The sequence below is a fragment of the Rhopalosiphum maidis genome, chromosome 3 (assembly GCF_003676215.2).
Source record: "Rhopalosiphum maidis isolate BTI-1 chromosome 3, ASM367621v3, whole genome shotgun sequence".
NCBI lineage: Eukaryota > Metazoa > Arthropoda > Insecta > Hemiptera > Aphididae > Rhopalosiphum > Rhopalosiphum maidis.
In genome coordinates, this window is record NC_040879.1 from 43,541,563 (window position 1) to 43,561,434 (window position 19,872).

A 19,872-nucleotide genomic window follows, 5' to 3' on the forward strand; every position below is an offset into this window, starting at 1 on the left:
CTAAATATTTAATACAGAAGTAAATTATAGATCGGTTATGATGTAGATGAGAACAATTTAAAAGATTATAATTAAGTAATTATTATAATTATTTACTTGGTATACAGATATACAATGCATGAAACTGATTAACTAATGATTTTATAGGTTATAGTTCTTTAAAATAAAATAAAAAGGTTATAGCTTTATAGATTAATATTAATAATTCTAACTTAACTTTTTAAGAGGCAGCGTATTATAAATATTTTAAAATTCACAAATAATATTTAATTGTATTCTAATCATAGCTTTTTTTTTTTAATTAAAGTACAAAAAAAACTTATGAGATTCTCTGTTTTCTAAATAATAATCTTACATTTAAATAATAAGAAATAATAAGAATTTACTGTATTAACTATCAAGTATATAGGATTAAATGGATTCTTCAGAACAAGTAACATCTTATCAACGCTAAAAATAAGTAATGTGAATATAATATTTTAACATAATATTATGTAACTTATTTCGAAATCAAAACTTGTTGCTATTAATATATTATCTTTAAAGAGAACATAAAAGATTATTTTATCGAGCAGAAATATGTAATTCCTATTTACTATAACAATTACTCATTTAATAAAACTATATTATTATGTAAATAAAAAATAGTAGTTTAAAATTGCCCAAGTTATTTTAATACTTTTTCTCTTAATAAATAATACTGTGTGTGTAATTTATTACTCTTAATAATGGCTGATATTTTATCAAAAGCCCTTTTTTTTCTACATAATTACAGGAACAAATAGGTACTAAATAGTATACTTAAATTAACAATCTGCTTAATACATTTTTATAAATTATTTTGCACATAAGTTTGTATCTCAAATTAAGTGAAATGCTATTGATTTATTTAGATAAATAAATAAATAACAATAATAAAATATAAAAAAACAATTTAAACTTAAAAATTCAATATTATTATACTGATTTAAAATTTTAAAAAATATATTAAATAGTATAATAAATTAAAACTGTTAAGCATTTTTTTATAGTATTAATTAAAATTAATTTAAAATTATGTACGTACTATTCCTGATATCAATAAATTGATAATGGTACTCGTATACAAAATAAGTTTGAAAAATCTAGTTAATGAGTAAACTCAATATCATCCCATTTGGAAAATCATCTTTTCATAAATTAATTATAAACAGTCCTCAAATTGTCCATGATTAATAGCCCATTCACGTGTTCTATCATCCCATGGACAACCATTTTTTCGAGCATATCTTAAGCAATCAAAGTGCCCATTTACTGCAGCCATATAGCATGTATCTGAATGCCATGGACATCCATTTTCATGGGCATACTGGAGACAATCCATATGTCCATATTTTGCAGATCCATATGTCAAAAATGAATCCCAACTACATTTATTTTCATGCAGATACTTTAAACAATCCAAATGCCCATTTCTACCGGCGGCACTGGATGTTTTGTCATCACATCCACATCCATGAGTAAAAGCATAAATTAAGCAATCTAAATGTCCACTTTCGGCAGCACAAAAAGTTGTACATTCATCCCATGGACATCCATTTTCATAGGCATACATCAAAATATCTAAATGTCCATTAGTAGCAGCCATAGTGCATGTTTTTTTATCCCATTCACACCCGTTTTCGTGTGCATACTTCAAGCATTCCAAATGACCATTTGTAGCAGCTTTGGTGCATGTTTCAACAGTCCATGGACAACCATTACTATGAGCATACATCAAACACTGCAGTTGTCCACTACTTGCAGCCCATTTGCATGTGTCTTCAGCCCATGGACACCCATTTTCATGGGCAAATTTTAAACAATCAATATGTCCATTATGAGCAGCCAACATGCATGTTCTTTCATCCCATGGACATCCATTTTTGAATGCATATTCCAAACAGTCAAAGTTTCCAGAATTTGCAGCCCAGTTGGATGTATATTTGTCCCAAGGGCACTTGTTTTCATAAGCATATTTTAAGCAATGCAAATGACCATGTTTCGCAGCAGTATAACATATGCTTCTATCCCATGGACAACCACTTTCATGGGCATATTTTAAACATTCTAAATCACCATTTTTTGCAGCAGCCATGCAAACATCTTTGTTCCATGCAAACCCTAGTCTGCGAGCCGATTCTAAACAGTCTAAATGTCCAACATCTGCAGCAGTAGCACATACCTTAGTATCCAACCGAGGTTTAATTTTTTTTTCTCCCTTTATGTATAGTATTAAAGTTTCGCAACACGGATGAATAATAATTTTGATTACATTATTTGGTGTAGTATTATACCAATGCTTTTGAAATTCGTTACATTCAAAATATGCTAGTTTTGACAAGGCAAGCATTGTTAAATTTTAGTTTTCACAACCTAAAACATAAATCATTATTAATTAATAAAACATACAAACTATTATGAATACAATTTACATTTAAGTTACCTATAATAAGGCTACTTACTTATGAATTACTGCTATTTATCAGCTAGCTTAAAATCAAATTGATTTTCACGTCACACTGTATAATCTATAAACAAATACAAAAAAGTTAGGTTAGATATTGCATTAATTAAAGGAAAATAGTTGCTATACTTAAAATTAGATAAAAATTCTGCCTCTTTTATTGAGACACTTCATTAAGAACTAACAACAAACTGGTAGTTGGTATAATTAAAATTGGTTTATTTAATAGCGTGCTTAATTATACAAGTATTACAAGACTATTTATAGTATAGACATCTGTGAATTATATGTATAATTATAAATAAATAAACATAATACATAAACACTAAATATATTATGAAATAATAAATTAAAGTGAATACTTAAAATAATTAATTTATTTAAAAAGGATTATAATTTATAATGAATCAAAAAAAAAAATATAATAAAATAAAGCATAGAAAAATTACCAAATTTTATTTTTTGGGGGTTTTTACATTGGTGGGTAATTTATAAATATATTGTTTGAATTAATTCTTATAATCAATAAGAAATAAGCACACAGTAACAAATTACAAATAAATTTTAACAATACCAACTCTTATAAGTTGTTAGTCCTCAATCATTTTATTATATCATATACGATAATATGCAAATTTTATTGTTTCATTATCACTGGACATAACATAATATAATTATTTCTTAGTTACTATATTTATATTATTTCATTCATTTAAAATGACCCAATTATGGTGTATATGTAAAAAAAGCACTGAAGATATTAATAGTTTTGCAGTGACTAGTAAGAAACTAGAAACTTGGATAAATGTTTTCCAGGGATTAAGTGTCGGACAGAGAATCTGTGAAAAACATTTTTCACCAGCAAATATTGTAAGAGAAAAAATTGTGAAAGATTCTGCAGGCAATATTTTGATCAAGGTGATAAATTCTTAAATTGGTATGTATTTGGTAGAAAAATGTATTGATTTTTTTTAAAAATCTTAGGAAAAATATAAACATGCTATTATTAAGGAAGCAGCTATTCCCTGTATGAATAATGTATTTTCTTTTTTCAAAAAATTGTATCAAAATACGGATTATGACATATTGACTACTCCACTTGTTATACCTACAATAGTAATTAAATTGATTGATTTAAATAAGTTATTAGTTAAGATTACCTAAGTAAATTACTTCAGTGAATTTTGGCAAGATTTCAGAATATCAAGTTTTATACTTAATTATCCAATGTAGGTCCACAAATAATTATTTGAGCTTAAAATAATTTGTTTTATATTATTTATTTATTTGAAAAAAAAATTCAAAGTAATTGAAGGAAATTTATCATTTAACTTTATTAAGGACTCTTATTACTAGTGTACCTTGTAGTATTTGAAAAATTTTAACTTAAAACATATAATTTCACATTTTTTCTAGAAACAATACACAAATATAAGGCTAGCAATTCCTTCTCAGATTATATTCTATCTGTACACAAGAGTAATGTATCAACTCCAACTGCAAATGTGTTTGATCAAGTTTATTATGATATAAATAGTGTAGCTATGCCACCAAATTGGTCAAAAATACTGCCTGCTAATAAAAAATTGTTATTTTTAGCCAAACACATCAATATTTTTTTTTGATAATAGGTTATTAAAACTTTATACATTTCTAACTACTTTGATATAGGTATTACTTTATATTAATTTTCCTTTCACACTTGATCTACATACCATATACAATGAAGTCAATGTATTGTATGTTCCATTCATAGACCTTATACTAGTATAAGTAAGGCTCTAAATATTGTATATCTAGAGCCCTAGTATAAGGTCTATGGTTTCATTTCAACTGACAACCTCCCATATATTATAAAAATGTTTAACTATATCTGCACAGGAAATATTTGGCTGAAAAAACCAGTAACTCTTCTTTTAGAATAAATATTCTTAACACCACATTATCAATTTGATTGCTTATTATGAACGAGTATGGAAAACCTTTACTCATGTCATCATGAACGACATGAACTAAAATGGTTGTTAAATTAAAATGATTAAGTTTATTTCATGTGCCATAAATACAAATTACATTGTCTATAAATTTTTAAAGCTTTAATGTATGATTATCATTCATGATTAATAAAAGAATTAAGAAAGTTTTCTTTTTTTAGTTTCACATAATTTCCATCAATTTTACCTTCCTAATTGTCATAGGTATAAAAGATTAAATTCACATATAACATCATTTGAATGACATACAGCCTTATTACGTAGCTTACAAGATGCTTCAATGTTGTATAAATTGTTTTTACTTAATAAATGGGATGTTTCTAAAAAGGTATCTAATTTATCATTTAAAATGTTATCGAAAAACTGACTAAATAGAATACTGTTATGAAATTTTGTATGGTATTAATTTCTTGCAACTTTGTCTAATAGGAAGTGTGCTATTTCACTTTCATTGAACTTTATTGAGCTTAATAGTATATTTTAACTTTTAAGTCAATTTTGTTAAATTTTTGATATTTTACATATTGACTTTAATAATAGTTATAAATTTGATTTTCAACGTTGTAAGAATCACTGTTTTTAATAACATATTATGATTTACAAAAATAGAGTGATTTTTCTTTGTATGAGTCCTTAGGTTTTTTTTTAAAAATACTATTTTGTTTTATATTTAATAAGCGTAAATAGTTTTATAGTTTTAAAATGTAGCTATATCACATATTATTATATTATCATAAATAAATAAACATTAAATTTGTAGTTACTGACTATTGTTTGCTTGAATTAATTATAATTTATCATAAGATTTTGATGTTTTAGTATATTTTTGTTGAGACTATGCAGCTCCAATCGGATAAGCTTTCTCAACAGTTCATTTTTTTATGAACTTATAAACAACATTTTTTAGCGCATAAAAAGCTTATTTCATGGTAAAAGAATATTTTGTACGAAATAACATGTTTTAGGACTATATTGCCATATTGGGATTTAATTTGAATTCTTTATAAAAAAAAAATATGCAAAAATAATTTTTGACAGAAGTCAGTCTAATCTTACTGAAAAAATTAGTTTTAATTTTTATTATTTAAAACAATATGTTATTATTATTGTTTTTTTTTAGTTCAAAAATATGAATTTTAGGTAAATTATTACTATGTATGTACTACAATTACACACATAAAATATAATTAAGCGATGTTTAACAGTATACAAATATAACCATAGTATACACTAGATATGACTGTTTAAATCAGTTTTTAAACATTAGGATTAATTTAACTATTTTATAATTTTTATAAACTGTTACTTTAATTTGTTTTCCAGTATTTAATATGTTTTATAAATAATCATATTTTTGAATGCATATAAAAAATTATTTTGATGAAATTATAATGCATAAAAACATCTTATTTTTAAGATTAAAGGTGTATATAAACCCAGTCTGTAGTGATCATCGATAACATATTAAGTAAATGAACCTTAACAGCTGCACATAATGTTTGCAAAATACATTATAAATATACATATTTAAAATTGTCAATAGTTTAATAATTATGTTTAAAAATATTTTTCATATACTAATTGCACTCAAAACATTTAAGGTTGATAGACAATTTACATTTCATTATTAATAATAGCTATTAGTTATTTTTAAATATAAAATAGTAAAAATAATATATTTTACTATATTGAAGTTAAGTTTAGTTATTTAATTTGAAAAATAAAATCATACAATATTTAATATTTATTATACATAAAATAAAAATATATTATGACAATTGTACACAGCAAAGTATCAAGTATCTAATAGTACTGTCATTCTGATTGTTATTGAGTTACTTACCCCCATATCATAACAAACTTTATTATGCAGTGCAATGAACTGATTAGGCCAATACAAATATTTATAGCTAGTAACAATGAAAACTTGATTTGGTCTATAGGCATTTATAACAATTATTAATTTAATTTAATCCTAGTTTATTATGATTGTATTTATTAAATATGTAACATATGTTATAATATTGTATTTATATTATGAAATATGGTATTAGGTATTTAGGTAAACTAAATTAATGATATATTTTTATTTAGATATTTAAAAATATTCCAAAGTACATCTCTACTTACCGAAAATCCTAGCAATGTCTTGGAAAATTTTGATAATAATTTTCTATTGTAATCTCTACTTAAGCAGAAAAAAATATTGTTAAATTATGTAACAATAAAAAAAAAAAAAGAAAATGAAAGGAGCCTATAGGAATTTTATCAATGAACCGAAGAGCAACAGGTAAACCACTAGTCAATTTTTTGTATACTAGACTTCTAACCATATGTACTTCCATATATTTCTAAGTACTTCTATAAACTTCCAAAATAATTTCTAATATGTTTACACCTACTTCCACTAGTGGTTTAAAATTTACCCCTCTAGAGCAACTTACTGTCACTCATTATTTAGAGTACGGACTATGGTATTTCTTATTTAATTTGATAAATTTTAAGGCATAATAAGACAAAATATTTAAATTAAATTAAAACATCATTTTTCGTCAATTTAGATATGTCAGAGGCAGATAAGCAAAAAAAAAAAGTAGTTTCTACAGATTCTGAATTTATTATTTATTTATTTATTTATTATTATTTATTATGTTATTAGTGTCTTTCACTTTTAGCTCGACTATTAATTATATTTAAAAAAAAATATAAGTATTGAGTTTTTTTTTTTCTAATTAAAAATCATCTCACTTTATAATAGACAGCACAATCAACATTTTTGGAATTACAGGGCCCAAGGAGCAAACTTTTCTCAATTTATTCACATCCATGGGCTATAGGCAAAATCAATAAGTAAAACAAAAAAGGTTTAAAACAAACTATACAATTCTATGATGGTCAGATACTAACTTTATTGGGACATGCAGTCGTGTGAAAAATAATCTTTCTAAGTACTTCTCCCTTACAGTGGCGTAATTACAGAGGGAGATATGGGTGTCATCCTTCTCCGTGACTTTTTTTTTTTATAAATTTATACAATATAGTGCATGGGTAGTATTTTATAGATTTTTACCTATTTTATTTCATTATAGCACAAAATTGAAAAGTAATATAATTTATAATGTTTAATTTTCATAATCTAATATAATTTAATATTACTATATATAACTTGTTAACCTTCTATTACCAGCATTACCGACAACTACATTAATAAAAGTTATAATAAATACAATAGTCTGCAAAAAATAATATTGAAGCGATGTACATACATTATTTTAATAAAATACATTTAAGATAAGTTAATTAAATTGTTAATTAGGGATACCTAGCTATATTATTTTTTTTAATAGATATTACTATACTATTATGGTTTTGTATGTGGCCTGAAGACGATGGTCAAAAGCTGTCAATTAATCTCAATATTTCATACTTTCGTTGTGATTGGACAAAATATATAGTATACTTACTTTATTTTTATTAAAATTTCACATTGTTAGATATTTATTTATTATAATGTATAATTTAGATGTATTTTACTGCATTTGTAGTATACATTTTTAAGTAATTATTTTTATGGAAATCCATCCCCAAACACAGTCTTAGTTACGCCACTGTTGCCACTACTCCCTTATACCTAAATCATACACACACAAGCACGCCTTTCCTATACGAAACTTGTAAAAAAAAAACCACAACCACTCAATCACAAAATGAAATAATAAATATTAATAATTATTATAATCATTAATCGCACGCGAGAGACACTGAGATATTGTACACCATTTACGAGGTGCGACACTTACGCTGGACGACGATGAAACGGAGAAACGCGAGATCAACGGTGTTAATACTTACTACGTATAATGTTGTCGACGATGTCGAGATGGACCGTACGAATACTGAAAGCTGGTCGATTAGATGTCACAGACTGACAAAGTGACAAAAATCTCGTTGACGACGACGAAACGAATGCAATTTCAGGATCGACTACACAAGATCTCCGGGCAATATCACGATGTCTGTCACCGACAGTCAAAAATACCCCGAAAGAGTGATGTGTACACAGTGTAAACTGATGCGGATCGATGATGATGTCGTATTGTCGTCGTTCGGCGTCTCCAACCGCGTTCTCGGCGACCGGCGATCGGTGTATACTCGGAAGGTAATCATTGATATCAGTAGACGCGCCGTTTCGACCAACGATAAGCAGCGTCGTTATTATGATTTCGTTCTGGTACGACTGCGCTAAACTCCGGGACAACAACTCTCGTCGTACGGCGACAGACGTCCCGAAGTCTAAATATCCGAAAGTCAAAACGTACTACGAAACGTTCAAACGTCTCCCTCGTTAGCACTCGATTACCAGTTGTCCAGTTGTGTTCTATGTGATCATTATGATCAAATGCCGTAGTTAAATCGTTTTGTGACACAGTATATTGGTTTGAATAGGAACTAAACAAGAATACTTACACGTTACACGATAATTTATTGTATTATACACTATCAATATTAAATAAGTTTGGAAACGGTCATTAGACCTATTGGAACTGATAAACGCATAGACATATAGATTAATTTATATGTCTATGGACAAACGATAATTTATTAAAATTATATTATTACGAAGTTATAAAGTATATATGATTATATTATACCAATAAACTTATTTAAGTTCATAACTGTTTTGTTCACTAATTTATCAAGGTATCTACTATTTTAATTTATAATGCGTAATGTCCAATTCATAGTATCGTCCATCTTAATTCGTGATTTTTATACAAATAATTTGTAATTTGTAATTAATAAATTACACATTTTGCTCGTGGACCACTAAAAATACCTGTCGATTATATCGTTAATAATCCAAATGATAAACATGCGACGAGTAACCTCACGCATGCCCAAATCAAGGACCTAATAAAGAGACTCGTCGCTGATATCGATAACAACTTTTTGTATGGATACAAATATACAATACGCCGTGGCTCTATCCATAGTTCATTAGTATATTATTATGATCTAAGTTATAAATACACAGCAGTGTACACGCAGTCATGTACAGCATCTGTAATTGCTTCGTATAAGCATTAAAATATGCATAATAAGAATTTCCAAATTTATTGAACACCAGGAATTGGTGTAAATGTATCCCTACTATAAATTTAAGGTCTATACTCTATACAATTGTATTGATTGTGTAAATTGTATTTTATATTCAATGTGGAGTATTTATATCTAACATACCATTCCGACTTCCATAAAATATATTATATACTCAATAATGGATCGATATGTATCAATATTTAATACAGTAATTTTTTTGTTAAAAATCATAATTTCTCCTAGTTACGCGGAGGCAAGTTTGGAATTTGGAATGGAATCTTAAATTATCATGATACAAACCTCGACTTTCAAGAAGTTTTTTATTTTTAAGATCATTTTGTTCTTCAATTGATAAATAAAATGATTTCTTAAAAGAATAATTTACAGAATCATTATCAAGTGAGATATCTTTATTGTAAAGTTTTTAGACGTTGACAAATTCATAATTATGAATAAGTAATCTGTTATGCGATAAATTCTAAAGAATCTAAAGTGTATATCGTCTATATCAAGCCCAGATTATGAAGGGAAGTCCAGTAGGAAATGACTAAATTTGAGATAATTTAGCTTTTTATTTTGCACTAAGTATTTTTTAATATTTTAATTATTACTATGTCTAATGCTTGTATACCTTATTATGAATAAAATTATTTATTTTAAAAACAAATTTAAGTATTGAAAATAAAACACTTGATACTTCTTTATTTCTTTTTTGGGATTTAATATAATTAATAGACTATTAAGAAATGTATGCAATAATATGATACAAACATTTATTCATCAACAACTAAGAAAAAAGTTAAAATTAAATACTTCTATGAGATATTATTGTTTTATGAAAATAAAATATCACATACCTATTAACAAGATTATAAATTATTGTAGTTATGTATTTTGTTATAAAATATTCTAATTTATACAATTTGAATGGATCTAAAATCAAAATTTTTGTATGTTACGGAGTATAATAACTACGCTCAGTCTGTCCCATTTATTACAGTAATACATGTAATCTTACTTATGATTAAAAAAAAATTAAAGATTTAATCAAATATAATATGCTTGAGGCTTACCTACCCTAATGAATATAAAATAAATATCAATTTTACAACTTACTTGTTATTATGCCAAGTTAAATATTTAATATATTTGATTTGAGAATTAGATTTGAACGCTTACTAACTTACATTCAACTTATAACAAAAATTATCAATCCAAAAATTAGGAAAAAAAAATTAATTTATATAACAATGTACAATTAAAAATTGTTACTAAAAAGTAAATATTAAATGTAGCTTATAATAGATACAAATTCTTTTGATTATATATGTTGTCCATATAGATTATCTTAAATTAAGATATTAAAACTATTCTTATAACTAATATCTAAGAAGTTATTGAAGAATCTCTTCAAAGAATGGACAGTTGATTAAGTAATGATTTTTACCACCTAAACTTTTCAAAACAGTTACTTCGCAATCGGTATTTTCATATTTTTGCAATATTTCTATATTTTTTTCATTTATCTGAATGGAAGAATCTAAAAAAACCAACATAATACTGTGTAATCAAACTTATGACATTTATATAATTTGAAATATGAATAATTCAAAATTTACCTAAAATGCACAGAGAAACATGAGTTGGATGAAAAAGTAATTCTAATGGGAGTTTTTTTAAATTTCTAGTATTCAAATATGCAATGTTTCCCAAATCTATAGAATGTACTTTTACCAATGAACCCGGTTTCATTTGATCACATATTACTCTGTACCACATACCATCTAAAATAATAAAATAATAGATGCATATTATCAAATTAATATATAAACAGTGAGTAGACTAAAGTGTAATAAATACCTGGAAATTGACCTAAGCATACTTCATCAATATGTGGTAAATAAGGATTTAAATTCAAACCACTATACTCTTTAATCATGTCAGATAAAATTGAAAAAGACTTTCCAAACAATTTGTCTCTCATATAAAATACTCCATCATGATACACAACAAACGTCATGTTCACCACAGATTTCTCAACCAATTCATTCCTTAATAAATCCATGTATTTACAATAGCTTCCATCACTACCTATATTTTAAATATTATGAAAAAAAAAATTAAAATTAAAAATAATAATATTTTTTAATTAGAATAATTGTATAAGTTTTGTAATGTTGTAATTTAATATCTAATATTATTACTGTTTAAAAATTATAAAAGTTTTTTTTACAGCTAATAAAAGAAAATGTTGGTACTTTTTTACATTATTAAAATCCCAATTATACTGATCATAATTACAGAAAAAAAGATAATAAATTAGATGTACATAAAATATTTGATAAGGTTATATTAACACTTTGAACACATTAAATGATGAAAATCACACCGATTACTTAATAAAGTATTGTATATAAATAAAAATCATAAAATGGTAAATGCAAATAGAATTCTCACCAATTTCAAAATAATTTATGCCTAATAAAGGTTAATATTATTTTAAGGAATTAATAATAAATATAATTGATTTGAATATAAAAGATTAAAACTAGAAAATTCCAATTTGACATAGTTGAAGTTTAGCTATTACATGATTTAAAATTGTTTTCTTTTGAAACCTATGTAAAATTGATATTTGTTTTTATATAATGCATCAATCTTATTTTCAAAATTGTAATTCTAGAACTATAGCTATTTGAAGTTTCCTAATTAACATATAACTTATATGATTTACTTACTAAGTATTCAACAAAAAGTTTTAAAAATACACGAAGGGATAGGGAACGACTTGTTAACTACTACAAGACATGTTTATACTACAAGTATGACTACTTGTTATAATTAACTAACAAGATTACACCCATTAGGTTTCCCATCTACGATAGCCAAACTATAATTGTTCATTCATTTTTATAAAACAATTTCCACGGAAAAGCATTGTGTACATAAGCTCACTTAACGATTAATACAAATTAATATTTTGAAACCATAATGAACTGAATAAAAACTTCCTCACACTAAATGAATCCAAAATTAAAAATACCTACTAGGATCTTATAAATTATATTAAATACATTATTTTATACTTTATACTATGTTAAAAATAAACAATTAACATATAAAATTGTATACATACTATCTGTAATAGCATCATCTTTCAGCCACAATGGTTCGACTAAATTATATAATATAGAATTCATATTTTCTTTTACGGGTATAATAGTTAAATCTACATGTTTCCATCCTTCTACTTTTGATTCATCAAAATGCTAATAAAATTATTTTTCTGTAATTAAAATTACTGTACATTTTTCTTAATTTGAAGTGTCAACTTACCACAGAAAGGCGAACACCTATAACATGTTTGACTAAAAATTCAGCATCAAACTGGATAGGATACGGTAAAGCATTTTTCAGTCCTACTTTTATAAAACTTACAGGTATCTATAACAAATATAAATTACTTAAAAATAATCACACATAATGTAATTGGTGTTACACAATTTTCGTAGCACACATTTAAATATAATATATATAATATTTAGCCTTATTAAAATACTTTAAATTATCAAACAATAATATTTAAATTCCGAACTTGTGTGTCCATTGACACAGTGACAAATATTGTTATTTTACCATTTTCTCCAGAGACAATAGTTCACAATAATATTAAGATAAAAAAACAAATGAAGTAAAAAATTTTTAATTATGTCTGCTATCATTCATGAAAGTAAACAAAAATACATACACTTTTATGTTCAAACTGTAGTTCAATCATTTCAGACAACTTGATCTTTTCTTTTATGGGATTATCCATATGCTTCACAGAATAAATGTCGTCTCCAAAAAATTTATGAACTCTACCTCTGACATAATTATTGGTTATAGTAGATTTAAATCCTACAATTTCGCCATAAACTGGTTCTCTTTTTAAAGGCTGAGCTAAAAAAAATAAAATAATTTTTAAATACTTTAACATAAAAAGATAATATGCTTTGCAAACTGTAAATTTTAATTTGGTAATAATGCAAAAATAACAGGTTATTTCATGCAGTGGTTTAATGATAATCGAGAGATAACCTCTGAGCATGGTTTAGGGATGGTGGTAGGTGAGTTATGATTAACGTATAATAATTTAGTATTAGCTATATTAACTAGTTAGAACTATGAAAGTAAATGCCTTTATTAGGTTTTCGGTAGGATGGAATATTAGACTATAACTTTTGCCACACCACTGATTCCAGACTGATGCACACAATGAAATTTTATTAAATTTACTTTACTTTTTCTTTAAAAAGACTTTTTAATTAATATAAAATATCTGTTAGTGACAATTGTATCAAATAGAAATAAAATACATTTTAAATTTTAAAAATAGTAAAGTAACTTTTTTTCTAAAATAATAAAATGATGAAATAATAATTTTGTTGTGGTGTATAAAAATATTAAAGTAAATATTTACATATGTTTTTGATTAGTGAATACTTAAAATAAAGTGTAGCATATTTTCAAAATATTTAAAATTAATTTACTGTGTACCATATTAGTTAATGTGTTATTTGATTATTAAATACATATAGAATCAAATATAAAAATAATAATTACAATTTTTATAGCAATAAGCTGCCAAATTGTTCCAGGATGAAAAAAGAAATTCAAAATGGTGCTTTTCTTTTGATCTAATAAATGCTGAGTTCATATAATTTAATTTTAGCAGTTCTACTGAGCTATTGTTCTTAAGATCAATATATGGAACACCCGATTCTTCTATAGTAGGCTGCCATTTTTTCAATTGGGCTTTAATTTCTTTATTTTCATCAAATATAATCAATACGATTCTTGTTGGACAAACACTGCCCACTTTAAAAATATAAGATGTTTTCTAAAACATAAAAATAAATAAGAAATTAAGAAGTTTCTGAGGATTAGAACTAGGAATAATTTTGATCTTACTTTTAACTGTGGAACATAGTCACCTTTGGTATGCACTTTAAATGAATAGGCCGGTACCTGATTATATTTTTCAGGTACTTCTCTAATTTTTATTGTATTGATTACTCTACCATAATCGCTCAAAGCAACATTAACACTATTTCCAGCTACTAAAGTCACATATCCACGACCATACAAATTAGTTACATTATCAAATGCACCCACTAACATTCCATACTTCAGATTGTTTCTAAATTGTTTATTTCATAACATTAACAAATAATTATTAATTTAATATTATAATAATATTAACTATTTGCAAGTTACAACAAATTGATCACTTACATATTTAGAAGATCAGAACTTTCAATATCATTGCTAATAGTCTTTAATTTGTCTTGTACATTTTCACCGTCATTAAAAATCGTGGTCAAAGCAGTAAACATGCTTGGACTTAACTTTTTTACAATTTTAATTTCACCGCCCGTACAATTTTCAAAACGATTATAGAAATCAAGATTATTAATTTTAAATTCAGGCCTGCAATTTAATCAATAATATTTTGTAAAAATGTATTAATTTCGATATATTATAAATACTTTTCTATTTTTTCCCATTGTGTATTAAGAGGCCTTCCAAAAAGATCATCATTTCCTAGATTATAAGGTATTTTGTTATTTGCTTTAAATTCTTTGCATTCCTCAACTAAATTTTTCCCCGAAACATTAGGACCGATATAAAATAAATCCCTGGAAATAATACAAACAACAATAATATTAATCTATGATAGGAAAGACTATACATTATTTATTAATTGTTAAAATAAAATAAGTGTATGAAATTAAATGTAAGAAATATATTATGTGGATTTTAAATACATGATTAACAGCATAAATTGTCTCTAATATTATTTTTATAACAAAAAAACAATAAATTTATTATTAAAAACTAACCAAGCTATCGATTCATCTTTTGCGTCTTCATTAATAATTGTTTTTGTATTTTCATCAGATTCACATTTCTCTTCATCTTCATCATTTTCATTCCCAATTTTAATATTTATCATTTTTTGTGTTCGATTGGAAAGATCTACTGATATGAAAGATGGAAAATATGATTTCTCATTTAACATTTTATATGCAGAACTATAAAAATAATAGTTGGTTAATAAAATAATTATTTTTGCAAACTCCATTTAGGTAAAAAATAAACTAATTATGTTATATTAGTTTATATAATTGATAATAAGAATTATTTACACACTGTGTCTAAATACAATTTTGCAACCAAATATGGTTCTTAACTATAATAAAGTATAAAGCAAAACTACTTTTCATAGTTTTCATTTTTTTTAAATTGAGCTTAGTAAAATTATACCCTATTGTGAATTTTACCAAGAAAATTTCGATTTAATATTTATTTTAATAAATAGTTTTATATAAAGTATCTTTAATACTAGAAGTATTAAAATGGCCTATAACAGACATTAGGTTAATATTTCCATAGCAATATATGTATTGAGTACTCATATGAAATGCCATTGTTAAATTGTATTAAATAATAAATAAAATGTTTTTAACACATAACTGCTTGGTGTCCACATCACACTTTAAGGTTCGATACGCCTCACATATTTTTTTATGTTATTTCTAGTTTGCTAAACTATTATATTTAAAAAAATAAATAATAATAATATTTTTATTACATCAAATGAATCATAAGTGTTCCCACAATGCCACTGGACTTTTTCATTATTGTATTACCACAGAAAAATAAATAATTTAAAACTATATTTATTTACAATAAATGATGATCATGTTACATAGTACTCAAAGTAGCAATGATCAACTGTGGACGCCAGCAGTTATGAAAACATAAAATTTAAGAATTATAAATGACCGTTAACAGTTACATGGCAATAATATATTTGAAAAAATTTTTCTTTTATAAAGAGTAAAATTACTAACTCATTATCTTCAAACTGAATAAATGCTTGATTTTCAAATTTGGTTTTATGAAGAGTAAAATTTTTAACTGTACCATATTTTTGACATAAATTAATAAAACCTTCCTGCAATCATAAATAAAAGTAAATCAATTGTTTACACAATAATTATTTTAGGTTTAAATTAAAATACATTTTTAAATTATAATAGTTATAATTATTAACCAACCTTCAGTAATTCCTTTGACGAATCAACCATACATATCTCATAAGCACAATTCCTGAAAAAAAAACCAAAAAACTTTTTAAATTATAAGAACCTAATCATAAATACTCAATGTACTTATAAGTAATTAGCATTAAGAAAACATTATATCTGCATGTGCTATCTCATTATAAAATATTACAACTTTAAAATTATAATATCAATAAAAAAATATGACATGTCCTAGATAATATTCTTACCTTTAAGTTTGATACTAAGTCAGTTGACTCCAATATTAAAGCTTATAATATACAATATGTTTTGCTGAACGTAAATTTGCTATGATGTACATTAGTAAGATAGAGACAACACATACGGGTATAACGTCTTCTTAATTAAAATTTAAGTCACATTTTAATGTGAAATAAAAATATTCATATTTTTAATTTTTTTTTTTTGCTTTTATTATTTACAACTGTTAACATAAATTAACAATTATTATTCATACTATGAATACATAAAGACAATGTCTATATGTTTATCACTTGTAGAACCAAAAACTACTCAACTGATTTTGACGTAAGATTCAAAGATTGTTCTTAAAAATATCAATAGGAAGTTATCATATATATATGTATATATTTATTACATGCAAGTTGCCTATAAATTCATTCACAAAGTGAAGTACATCAATTTCCCATGAACTGAGATATACCTACATAGCGCCATATTTTATATTTATTCATTCTATTCTGGGCTATGGGTTATACAGTTAGTTATAAAGTAATTATCAGAATTTAGTTTATATTATAGCACTTACTGTGAGCATATACCTATACTAGGTATGTTTTAAATTATTTATTCTACAAGCAAATATAATGGAAAAAATGTGCAGTAATTTTAAATGAAACAAAAGTGTTGAAGCCCTAACTGTTTTTTGTGTACTAATACAAACTTTAAAATTAAATTATATGTTTGATAAAAGTAGATATTATAGTTTTAATGTAGTAAATTAGTACATGCAATCATTAGATAGTAGTTATAATAAAACATTATAGATGTTTAGCTTGTGTGTAGTCAGTTATTGTAAATAAATATTGACCAGGGTACTGCAAAACTTAATATCGACTTAATTACTATGCATTAAGCCATACATATTTTATATTTTATCAGCAAATTAGGTTTGTTTATTTACAGATTGAATATATGATAAAAAATACAACTACCTATAGCTATAAGTATAACTTTTAGCTGTAAGTATATTTAATAAGATATATTATAATAAAAATAACAAAAATCAGATTCCGACTCACTCGTCCATTTTTGATCAAGACGTGCGCTTATATTAATGTTTAATTTATACTGTTCCACGCCGCCAGCTATTGACGTTGAAGTTTTAAATCTAAATAACTCAAATATTTAAACAAACAACTCAGTAATTTATCGTGACCGGTGAAGTAATGTAACTCGTAAGTCACGACTATACCACATGGAGTTCGGCACAGAATAACTGATAAGTGATAAGACAATATACCTGAAGTCGTCGTCTCGGTTGTAGATAGTAAACAACAACCATGGTCCACATCGAAAAAACAGGTGGCTGATCGTTATTCCAAGTTCCGTGACACTCGTCGTGTTCAATAACTATACGATTTGACGTACTTTTTCATGTATGTAAACCACGGCTATAGTTACTATATGTAAACCGACAATATTGGATGTGTCGATGTGTTACTGTAACCGTAATGTCCGTAACGACTAACGAATGATCTCAGATTGACGATTGTCTTAAAAAAAAAAGCTTGTAATTAAACAACAGCGTCAGTATGCAGTAAGTATGCGCCGCAGTCCTTCAATCAGTAAGATACAACTGTTTAGTGTTTTCTCGGTGGTTAAGGTACGTAGTATGCGGTTGCCGGTGGCGCTAACCACCGTGTTTTTCATAGCATGAGCAATAGTTCCTCCATACATGGGTGAATAGGCATTTCCCGGTGGGTCCTCCTTCGTATTTCGGTAATGGGGCCCTTTTTATCCTTTTTTTTTCATATGGGGGCCCCTTTTTAAAATTTTCCGGTAGGCCAAAAATGGCCTATCCGCCCACGCCTACAGCACTTCCTAGAAAATTAAATTCTAATACAAGTGCACATTGGAACAATTATTACACTTGTTGACAGTGAGAATAATGGTTATCTATCTACCTATATTATTATTTAATATATTTATAAACATTATTGGTTAGGTTTATTATAAATTAATTATAATATATTATTATTATATATAAATATATTGGTCATTAGTTAGGTGGTACAGACTGATTTAGGTGACTCAGGAAATTGTTTTGCGAAATGTACAAAAATTCAAAAATATAACAACAACTGACCATAATAACATCAGGGCCGCTAGTATAAGTAAAAAATAATTAAGCACCTCAGATTAGAAAATTATTATTAAACATTACAACATACTGATAATTGGACTATTAAAACAAGTATAATATGTAATACAAATATATTAAAACTTTTTTTTTCAATCAAAAATAATTAAACCACTTTAAATTCAAAATACTTTTTTGATAGTTTATAGTAAACTTTATACTAAAATACTTTAAATGTTCAAATATAGTTCAATAAAAATATATCTATGGCTACAACAAGAATAGAAATTCAATTAATAACATTTAACATATAAACTAGGATTAAAACAAAGTATTATTATTAGCGTAAAAACAATTGTATTTTATTTTCAATAACAAATCTGTAAATGTAAAGTATAAAAATCATTTATGTGGGATTCAGTTACATGCCCTTAAATCCCGAAAATTACGCCCTCGAAGTCACTATAAAATAACACAATTTAATAATTATGCGAGATTTATAGTATGATTATTGATTACGAACAAATAGGTGTTGATCAGTTGACAGTTGTTTACATATATTAAATTACACATTTTCACTAATAACACTGATCTAGTTTAAGAATTTTCAGATTTACAAACATTTTTGGGGTCTCATGAATTTACGAATTGTCAAAACCTTTTAGTTTTTAAAATTTTAGTGTTGGAATTTTTGTTGTTATTGAATAATTTTTATTTGTCTTAGCCCTTCACAAAGTTTAATAAAATGATGCATCACATCAACTACAGAGTGCTTGTTACCTTACAATATTCAAGAACATTGATTGGCGTACTTAAAGGTATTTCGATTGAACGCAA

General features: G+C 25.6%; 2 protein-coding genes across 3 annotated transcripts; both read right to left on the minus strand.

The window, feature by feature from the left end:
- Positions 1–1,021: 1,021 nt before the first annotated feature.
- Positions 1,022–8,639, minus strand: LOC113556270. The gene is made up of 3 exons (XM_026961119.2): positions 8,332–8,639; positions 2,484–2,549; positions 1,022–2,394 (listed from the first exon to the last, which is right to left on the minus strand). The coding sequence occupies exon 3, from the start codon at positions 2,369–2,371 to the stop codon at positions 1,184–1,186; it is 1,188 nt and encodes a 395-aa protein (XP_026816920.1). The 5' UTR covers positions 2,372–2,394; positions 2,484–2,549; positions 8,332–8,639; the 3' UTR covers positions 1,022–1,183.
- A 2,278-nt stretch (positions 8,640–10,917) lies between these two features.
- Positions 10,918–18,136, minus strand: LOC113557494. Of its 2 annotated transcripts, XM_026963048.1 has the most exons (14): positions 17,975–18,136; positions 16,686–16,737; positions 16,479–16,582; positions 15,465–15,656; positions 15,111–15,260; positions 14,857–15,051; positions 14,533–14,761; positions 14,185–14,461; positions 13,328–13,521; positions 12,916–13,023; positions 12,716–12,848; positions 11,440–11,670; positions 11,199–11,363; positions 10,918–11,119 (listed from the first exon to the last, which is right to left on the minus strand). In XM_026963048.1, exons 1-14 carry the CDS (start codon positions 17,980–17,982, stop codon positions 10,974–10,976), a joined length of 2,184 nt encoding a protein of 727 aa, XP_026818849.1. In that variant the 5' UTR covers positions 17,983–18,136; the 3' UTR covers positions 10,918–10,973. The 2 variants fall into 2 exon arrangements, with proteins under 2 accessions (XP_026818849.1, XP_026818850.1); XM_026963049.1 differs by lacking the exons at positions 16,686–16,737; positions 17,975–18,136 and having other exon boundaries at positions 10,974–11,119; positions 15,465–15,603; positions 16,479–16,538.
- Between the last annotated feature and the right edge of the window lie 1,736 nt (positions 18,137–19,872).

Bases quoted from the DNA above. Each gene is read 5' to 3' on its own strand.
- LOC113557494 (XM_026963048.1), bottom strand. The intron at 14,762-14,856 runs GTAAGTGATCAA...TAAACAATTTAG, and splicing joins AGTTCTGATCTTCTAAATAT to AAACAATCTGAAGTATGGAA. The intron at 13,024-13,327 runs GTATGTATTTTT...TATTTGTTATAG, and splicing joins TACAGTTTGAACATAAAAGT to ATACCTGTAAGTTTTATAAA.
- LOC113556270 (XM_026961119.2), bottom strand. From the start codon at position 2,371: ATGCTTGCCTTGTCAAAACTAGCATATTTTGAATGTAACGAATTTCAA.